Genomic DNA, 9,808 nt, shown 5'->3' with positions numbered 1-9,808 from the left:
AAGAGAGAAACATCAATGATGAGAGAGAATCATTGATTGGCTGCCTCCTGCACGCTCCCCACTGGGGATAGAGCCCACAACCCAGGCATGTGCCCTTGGCCGGAATTGAACCCGGGACCCTTCAATCCATAGGCCGACACTTTATCCACTGTGCCAAACCAGCCAGGGCTGTAATAACTCTTGATTCTACATATGCTATAAATCCCTCACTATAATGTATTATCTTTGCTTTAAACAGTCTATATTTTAAAGAGATTAGGAGTTAGAATAAAACATTTACATATTTACCATTTCTGGTATTCTTCGTTCCTTTGTGTAAATTTAAGTTTCCATTTGATATCATTTTTCTTCTGCTTGAAGGACTTAAACATCTCTTGTAATGTATGCCTGCTTGTGATGAATTCTTTCAGCTTTTGTATATCTGAAAAGTCCTTATTTCACTTTACCTTTTTTTTTTTAACTCTCAGTTGAATTTTATTTTTGTTGATTTCAGAGAGGAAGGGAGAGGGAAAGAAAGATAGAAACATCAATGATGAGAGAGAATCATTGATTGGCTGCCTCCTACATGCCCCCTACTGGGGATCAAGCTTACAACCCAGGCATGTGCCCTTGACTGGAATCGAACCCAAGACCCTTCAGTGCGCAGGCCGATGCTCTATCCACTGAGCCAAACCAGCCAGGGCTTCACTTGACTTTTGAAAGGTATTTTTACTGGGTAAAAAACTCTAGGTTGAGTGTTTTTGCTTTCAACACTTGAAAAACATTGCTAGATTTCTCCAAACATAGCTTGTATAATTGGCAGAAACTGCCTCTGCCTGCCTGCCTGATCTCCCCTAACCACTTGCCTGCCTGCCTGATTGCCCCTAACCGCCTCTGCCTTGGCCCCCGCTGCCGTGGCTTTTGTTGGAATGACGTCCAGAAGGTCATTCGGCTATCCAGTCTAATTAGCATATTATGCTTTTATTATTATAGATAGACTAGAGGCCTGGTGCACCAAATTTGTGCACTCGGGGTGGGGGGGGCGGTCCCTCAGCCCAGCCTGCACCCTCTCGCAGTCCGGGAGCCCTCAAGGGAGGTCCAACTGATGCCGCAGAGGTGGGAGAGGCTCCCACCACCAGCACTGCACTTGGCAGCCGTGAACCTGGCTCCTGGCTGAGCGGTGCTTCCCCTGTGGGAGCACATTGAATACCAGGGGGCAGCTCCTGCATTGAACATCTGCCCCCTGGTAGTCAGTGCGTGTCATAGAGACCGGTTGTTCGTCGTTCAGTCTATTTGCATTTTAGCCTTTTATCATATAGGATTGCCATGGTTACTTCCGTGGGAGCACTGCCTTTCGCTGCTGCTTCAGATTGGGCTTCCTTTTCTACCTCATGTAGCATCTTGTATGATTTTTTTAGTTCGTTTTTTTCATGCATGAGGTTGTTGATGTTGATCATGAGTCTTTCTGAGCAACCTTGGTTTTCTGGCATTGCTAATCTTTTACTCATCGCTTCAGCTGTGTCTAAAATGTAGCGTTGAGCAAACTTCTGAGAAACACTGTCTGAAGGATGTAAAGTTCCAGTACAGTGATAAACTTGACTGTTTATTCTAAAACAGTATGGCCCATATCCTGATGGTGAGGCAATATTTGCACCCATTGAAGCAAAAGCAAAAGAACTATTTATGGAACAAATATTTTCCATAAAATTTTTGCTGTCAGAATCTTCACTTATTATTTTTTTTAAATATGCCAGGTATTCTGGAAAATTTATATCATTTGGACAAACTTTACCTTTGCTGCAACATTGAGTAAATTTTCCATCAGATGGTTTTTCATCGGAGAAATTTAGTGATAGGCAAAATTGACATGTAACAGTCATTCCACCACAGCTATGTTCAATAACTGCATCTTTATTTACTTCGTTTTTGCTGTGAAGGCAGTTCCTACCAGTATTGGTAGTACTTGTTGATGACAGCTTTTCTGACATATTCTGTTGATGACGCCAGCTTCTTTTGGCTGCAGAGGTAGAATTGGGGCCAACTGGTGGGCCGGGGTGGGACCATGGGAGATTGGTCTGCCTGGAATGGACCACAGGAGGGCTTCAGGGCGTGTCTGGCCCCGTCTTGCCCCAGCAGCCCCAGCTCATGCCCCCAGCCCCATAGCCCCACCTGGCACCCCGCCTTGGCCTGGTGCCACCCGCTCACCTGCTCCACCATCCCCCCATGGTCCAGCTCTCATCGGGGCCCATCGGGGCAGCAGTGCCTCCACTGCCGCGCCCACTGCCAGCTCAGTGTCGCTGACACCCGCCATGTTCTGCGCTGCCCCCTGGTGGTCAGCGCACGTCATAACGAGTGATTGAACTCCTGGTCTGGTCAAACTCCTGAGGGCACAATTTGCATATTAGGCATATATTTTATCACTCAATATGTGGTAACCTTCTTTATCTCTAAAGTACTTATTGAATCAAAGCTTAAATCATATGATATTAATTCGTTTCCCAGTCGTCCCTCAATATCCACTCTGCCTTTTCTTTAGTAGTGGAATTCATGACTTTTAGCTGGCCATAAGGCTACTGAGAATAAAAACTATATTGCGTTTGAGTTTGGCATGGCAATGAAGTTCTGGCCAGAGGAATGTAAACAGAAGTGGTATCTCCTGCATCTGCCGTGTCCTCAAACAGATCGTGTGACTGGTTTTGTCTCTTTCTCCTTCCTGCTGGCCGGAATGGGGACGTGATGGCCAGAATCTGAGCAGCCATCTGGGCCAGGAGGTAGAGCCATGTGTTGAGGTTGGTGAAGCTACGCAGTACAGAGAGCCTGGGTCCCTGGTGATTGAGGAGCAGTAAGCCCACAGCTGCTTATATCTGGACTTAGTTTACATGTCAAAGCAACAAGCTCCTAGTTCTGTGAGCTACTGTTATTGAGTTTTCTGTCACTTGATACCAAATCTAATGCTAACAACTACAACTAGCTCGATTTTAAAGCACTTTATTTTTTATTTTTGAAGCAGTTTCAGGTTTATAATAAAATTGAGAGGAAGGTACAAAGATTTCTCCTGTATCACCTACTCCTTACATATATGTAGCCTCCCCCATTATCCATATCACTCACCAGATGGTACAGCTAGCTTCATTTCCATGAGGTATGGCTGCGATAACAAAGACCCAACCATGGGGGCTTAAACAAGTTTGAAATTTATTTCTGTCTTGCATAGAAGTCCAGAGATGGGCAGTCTAGGGCTGGTGAGATGGCTCCGTGGTCACCAAAGCCCAAGTCTCCTCTTATCTCTCTCCCATCCTTAGTGCAGATTTCCATTCTCAAGATCACCTGCCAGTCCAGGAAGGCTGCCACAGCTCCAGTCCTCACTTCTGCATTTAAGGTCACAGGAAAGGAGAAGCAAGGGAAGGCCCAAGGGGCTTTCTCAGTTCTCTGTCCAACTTTTAAGGAGTCTTTGCACAAGTACCACCCACGAAATTCTGCTTACAACTCACCGGTCCAGAAATTAGTGACACGTTCATAGCTGCAGAGGAAGCTGGGGGATGCAGTCTTTGGCTGGATACAACATTTGAATAATCACAGGGCATTGCTGTTATGCAAGAAAGGAAGAATGGATATTGGATAAGCAAGTGAAAAATCTCCCCCACATCTAAATATATGCTTCCGTCTCTTTGCTTTAACATTTCTGACCTTATGTTTTAGGTGTATATCCTACAATCAGTATGTGGCTAGACTTTGTTTTAGTCTATCTGGCCGGTAGATTTACTGTGTTTGCTAATATGCTTGGATTTATTTGTAAAACATACTTTGTGCTTCTACTTTCCTTGCTCTTATATATTTTATTTTTTCTTCTTTTTCTGTCTTTTATTAGATTGACTGCAGTTTCTTTTCCCATTTTTCTTTCTACTGGTTTGGAAACTATAGAATTCATTCTAATTTCTATTGGTTGTCCTTAATTTTTTAGCAATCATGCATGATCAGAGTACAAAATTTATGTTTTTATTCCCCTAAAATTACCCAGGAAGTTTTTCTGATTACTCTCTTCTTCATTTACATGCTGTTGTCATGTAGTGTTGTAGCTTCAACTTGTTTTAAACCCACTCAACACTAATCATTACCAGTACTATCTTATTTTACGGTAATGCTCACTTACATTTTTTTCTTTGTTTACCAATTAGCTCGCTCACCAGTGCTTGTTGTAGCCACTTCTTCCTTCTCAATTTAATTGCCATATTCTTTTTTTTTAAGTTTTTATTTATTTATTTAAATTGATCCCAGAGATGAAGGGAGAGGGAGAGAGACAGAGAGAAACATCAGTGATGAGAGAGAATCATGGATCGGCTGCCTCCTGCACACCTCCCACTGGGGATCAAGCCCACAACCCGGGTATGTGCCCTTGACCGGGAATCAAACTCAGGACCCTTCGGTCCGCAGGCCGACGCTCTATCCACAGATCCACACCGGCTAGAGCTAATTTCCATATTCTTGAAACAACCTTTAGTAGTCCTGGGAGTAGTCAACTTACTTGGGCTTTGCCTGGAAATATCTTTATTGTCCTCTCATCTCTTCATGACAGATATTCTCTGTATAATTCTAGGTAGAGTGGTAGTTTCCTTTGAAACTTTGGAGATGTTATTCTGTTCTCTTGGCTTTTGATGTTGAAATCCTCAGCCTTTAGGTCTCCGGATAAGAGGATCTGTATCTTTGATCATTTCCGGAAAACTCTTGATGGTTTTCACTTTATTTAAATTAAAAAAAAATTATATTTTTATTGATTTCAGAGAGGAAGAGAGAGGGAGAGAGAGATAGAAACATCAATGATGAGAGAATAATTGATCGGCTGCCTCCTGCACGCCCCACACTGGGGACCGAGCCCCAACCCAGGCATGTGTCCTAGAACCAGAATCGGAACCGGGACCCTTCAGTCCGCAGGCTGACGCTCTATCCACTGAGCCACACCGCTAGGCTTGGCGGTTTTCACTTTAAATGTTGACTCCATTCTCTCCAGCCCTTTAGTCTGATCAGATGCATGTTGGGGCTTCTCTTTCAGACTTTGTTAGTCTGTCTCTCTGTGATGCATTCTGGGTAATTTCTTCACAGCTGTTTCCCAGTTTACCTTCTGGCTTCAGCTGGCTTATTCTGCTTTTTAAACATTTGTTCAGTTTGTTTCAACACTTACATTTTTTCATGGATAGAAACTGCATTTGGTTCTTTTTTTATTTTTCACAACATATTGTCCTTAGGTTTCTGATTCCTGTTTTTATATGTATTTGGTTTTCATCAGCCTTACTTCCTGGAAGTCCGGATTGTTATTCTCCGACCTCAGGCCCCTGTGCACACTCACTTTGTATCCTTCTGCTGATGCAGGATTGCTTCTTGTATGGCTTGCAATTTTACTTTTTTAAAGAAGGTGGTTTTGTTTTACTAATTTTTTTTTTTTTAGAGAGGAATGGAGACGGAGAGTAAGAGAAGCATTGCTAGTCCGCCTCCTGCACACCCCTACTGGGGATCCACCCGCAACCCGGGCCTGTGCCCTGACCCGAAATCCAACTACAGATGTTTTGGTGCTCGGGAGGGCGATCGATGCTCAACCACCTGAGCCACACTGGCCAGGGCTGTTTTGTAATTTTAACGGCAAATTGTCTTCAGGGTTTTGTTTTCTCTAAAAAATTTTTGTGTAAAAAGAATGGAAAGTAGTTTTGTGTTTGTGTTTGCCATTTGCCCCAGGGACATCACAAGCCCTGGGTTTTAGGAGGGTTTCTCAGCTTGGCTGTCCGCACCAGGCAAATCCAGACGGCAGACCGGCGACAGGTGCATCCTGGGGTGTTAGCTCTATCCCAGCCAGCATTTCCTTGTTGCCTTTCGGTGGTGGTGTGTAGTTTCTTTCTTTTTTTTTAACAACTGAAGTTTAATAACATGCATATCTCCTGCATACCTGGGAGAGACCCAGAAAAATTGAGTAACTCTCCAAAATGGCCCAAGCCACACCGTTTTTCAAATTCAAGTTTTATTTTTTAATTATAGTTGACATTTAATATTTTCTTTTCATTTCAATTTACATAGCGTAGTGGTTAGACAATCATGTACTTTACAAAGTGGTCCCCGTGACATTCCAAGTACCCACCTGGCACAATACATAGTCATTACATAATAGAGGCCTGGTGCATGAAATCCATGCACTCGGGGGGCGGGGGGAGAGGGGGATCCCTCAGCCTGGCCTGCTCAGAGCCCTCAGGGGACATCTGACTGACAGCTAAGCGGGCCTAAGCTGGCAGTCAGACACCCTTAGCGCTGCTGCAGAGGTGAGCGTTGCTGCGCTTGCCAGCGGTGAGCCCAGCTTCTGGCTGAGCAGCACTCCCACTGTGGGAGTGCACTGACCACTAGGGGGCAGCTCCTGCGATGAGCATCAGTGCCCTGGTGGTCAGTGTGCATCATAGCAATTAGTCGTTCCGCCATTCAGTCTATTTGCATATTAGCCTTTTGTTATTTAAGATTATTGACTGTATTCCTTGTGCTGTACTTTACATCCCCACACTATTTTGTGACAACCAATTTGTGCTCCTTAATCCCCTCACCTTTTTCTGATGGTGTGTAGTTCCTTCCTGTTGGTTTGGGGTTCTTTAGTCCCCTCCCCTCGAGCCTCAGGTTGGGGCTTTTTACTGAGGTGCAGCCCTTCGAGGGTGCCGGCCTCCATACAGTGGGCCCCGTCCGTGCACGCACGTGTTATCTCGAGTGCATTTCCTTCAGCTGCTGCAGAGCGGCTCTCACACAGGCTGCCTCACATCTGATGCCTGGGGACTCTCCTCTCTTCTTAGTATTCAGCCAGTGGGTTACATTTCATCCAGCCTTTCTAGGTGTTTGTGCTGCGGAGTTTGTTTTTGCTTATTTGCTCTCTGTCTGAACCAGAAACTCTAAGTGAATCCCTCTCCGCCTCATTTTCCTCTGTAAAGTAATGGCACCTCCTCCATGGGTGTGGAGTAAATGAGATAAAGCAGGTAAAATGCTTCGTGTGGAATGTCTGGGGAAATATTTTTTTAAATCAATAAAATATATTAGCAAAAAAATATAAATAAATAAATAAATAAATAAATAAAAATGCTGTACTACCCACTGAAAATTATGGTTAGCACTTCATCTTTCCCAACCTTTATTCATATGCATATTCCCATGTAACTTATAAGACAGAAGTCCCCCTGCACTTGCAGATTTGCATCTGCTTTGCTCATCTGATTCACGCGTAGTCTGTGTGGGACCAGGGTGCCAGCATGGTCAGGTCCTAGGAAGGGCCCTCTTCCCAGCTTCTACACGGTGCCTCCTCTGTCCCACATGGGGGGAGGGGGGTGTGAGGCAGGAGGCGGGGCGTGAGGCAGGAGGGGGCTCTAGTCTCATCTTAAAGGAACACTAATCCCATGATGACCCTCATGGCCTCATCTCACCCTAATCACCTCCCAAAGGCCTCATCTCCAGATGCCACCACATTGGGGTTAGGGCTTCAATGTAAGACTTTGGAACACAGTTCAGTCTGTAGCAGTGAGAGTTCTCTACTAACAGCTGCCCCCGAGGCTGGAAGCTCACCTGAGATCTTAGCAAGAGTGAGTCGGTCAGATTCGCATCTTCTCCGCCAGAGTCCGCCTCGGCAGAGAGGGGGCGGGGCCGAGCGCAGTGACTCCGCGGCTGGGGCTTGGGGGGTAAACTCTGTTTCTGCAGGAGGCCGGCCCCCAGCCTGGGGGTGCCCGAGCGACCCTGTCTTCTCTGCTCTTGCCCCCACATCCCTCTGCCTGCAGGTCACGATGGGCCTGGAGCTCTCTCCTTCAGTCACTTTTCAGCTGCGGGCTGGCTTGGGACCCGTGTTCCTCAGTGGCCAGGAATGTTATGGTAAGTCTGAGCTTGGACCTGGGTAAGGTCTGAGGGTGCACAGGGCCAGGGATGTAATAAACACCCCAAAAGAGGAGGGCTCCTGAGTGACTAGAAAAAATCCCCAAAGGCACCACAGTTGCCAGTAGCCTGGGCTGGAAGGCCACAGGCACAGTTCTACCCCCAGTTCTCCTTCACCTCCCTGCACCTCACCTCTCTGCACCTCACCTCCCTGCACCCCCCCTCCCTGCCCCTCGCCTCCCTGCACCTCCCCTCTCTGCCCCTCACCTCCCTGCGCCTCCCCTCCCTGCACCCCCCCTCCCTGCCCCTCGCCTCCCTGCACCTCCCCTCTCTGCCCCTCACCTCCCTGCGCCTCCCCTCCCTGCACCCCCCCTCCCTGCCCCTCGCCTCCCTGCACCTCCCCTCTCTGCCCCTCACCTCCCTGCGCCTCCCCTCCCTGCACCCCCCCTCCCTGCCCCTCGCCTCCCTGCACCTCCCCTCTCTGCCCCTCACCTCCCTGCGCCTCCCCTCCCTGCACCCCCCCTCCCTGCCCCTCGCCTCCCTGCACCTCCCCTCTCTGCCCCTCACCTCCCTGCGCCTCCCCTCCCTGCACCCCCCCTCCCTGCCCCTCGCCTCCCTGCACCTCCCCTCTCTGCCCCTCACCTCCCTGCGCCTCCCCTCCCTGCACCCCCCCTCCCTGCCCCTCGCCTCCCTGCACCTCCCCTCTCTGCCCCTCACCTCCCTGCGCCTCCCCTCCCTGCACCCCCCCTCCCTGCCCCTCGCCTCCCTGCACCTCCCCTCTCTGCCCCTCACCTCCCTGCGCCTCCCCTCCCTGCACCCCCCCTCCCTGCCCCTCGCCTCCCTGCACCTCCCCTCTCTGCCCCTCACCTCCCTGCGCCTCCCCTCCCTGCACCCCCCCTCCCTGCCCCTCGCCTCCCTGCACCTCCCCTCTCTGCCCCTCACCTCCCTGCGCCTCCCCTCCCTGCACCCCCCCTCCCTGCCCCTCGCCTCCCTGCACCTCCCCTCTCTGCCCCTCACCTCCCTGCGCCTCCCCTCCCTGCACCCCCCCTCCCTGCCCCTCGCCTCCCTGCACCTCCCCTCTCTGCCCCTCACCTCCCTGCGCCTCCCCTCCCTGCACCCCCCCTCCCTGCCCCTCGCCTCCCTGCACCTCCCCTCTCTGCCCCTCACCTCCCTGCGCCTCCCCTCCCTGCACCCCCCCTCCCTGCCCCTCGCCTCCCTGCACCTCCCCTCTCTGCCCCTCACCTCCCTGCGCCTCCCCTCCCTGCACCCCCCCTCCCTGCCCCTCGCCTCCCTGCACCTCCCCTCTCTGCCCCTCACCTCCCTGCGCCTCCCCTCCCTGCACCCCCCCTCCCTGCCCCTCGCCTCCCTGCACCTCCCCTCTCTGCCCCTCACCTCCCTGCGCCTCCCCTCCCTGCACCCCCCCTCCCTGCCCCTCGCCTCCCTGCACCTCCCCTCTCTGCCCCTCACCTCCCTGCGCCTCACCTCCCTCACCTCCCTGTACCTCACCTCCCTGCACCTCACCTCTCTGCACCGGGCCTGTGCCGCCAGGAACACGAGGGTAGGGGTGTACTAGGTTTCATCTTCAAAGACTAGCTGTGAGGAATAAATGGGATGTTCAGGAAAAGCAGTTAGCATGGTACCCAGTACAAGCACGCACCTGACGTGTTAGTTTAGCCTGGCCAGTGTGGCTCAGTGTTTGAGTGTTAACCTATTGCCAGGAGGTCACTATTAGATTCCCACGATTCCAGATTGGTGTCGATCCCCAGTGCGGGGTGTGTAGGAGGCAGCCCATCAATGATTCTCTCTTATTTGTGATGTTTCAATCTCTCTCTCCCTCTCCCTTCTTCTCTGAAATCAATAAAAGTATATATTTTTTAAACGTTAACTTAAAGCGAAGTACGTAGCTGTAGCGGTCACATGGCCCACTAAGTCGCTGTGCTGTTGACTTTTGATATCC

At 49.8% G+C, this 9,808-nt stretch overlaps 1 protein-coding gene across 1 annotated transcript in view; it reads left to right on the top strand.

Moving 5' to 3' along the window:
- The window catches only part of NPM2 (nucleophosmin/nucleoplasmin 2), a gene marked incomplete at its 5' end in the record, with an annotated part of 19,828 nt that overhangs the window by 8,285 nt on the left and 1,735 nt on the right, over window positions 1-9,808 (top strand). Inside the window, one exon of the mRNA XM_006778302.2 lies at window positions 7,761-7,851. Within this exon, the coding sequence (XP_006778365.2) occupies window positions 7,761-7,851 (91 nt within the window). The remainder of the gene's footprint in view (window positions 1-7,760; window positions 7,852-9,808) is intronic.

The sequence above is a fragment of the Myotis davidii genome, unplaced genomic scaffold (assembly GCF_000327345.1).
Source record: "Myotis davidii unplaced genomic scaffold, ASM32734v1 scaffold448, whole genome shotgun sequence".
Classification (NCBI taxonomy): domain Eukaryota; kingdom Metazoa; phylum Chordata; class Mammalia; order Chiroptera; family Vespertilionidae; genus Myotis; species Myotis davidii.
Note: the sequence above shows the minus strand (reverse complement) of the source record. Positions and strands in the feature narration are given on the sequence as shown.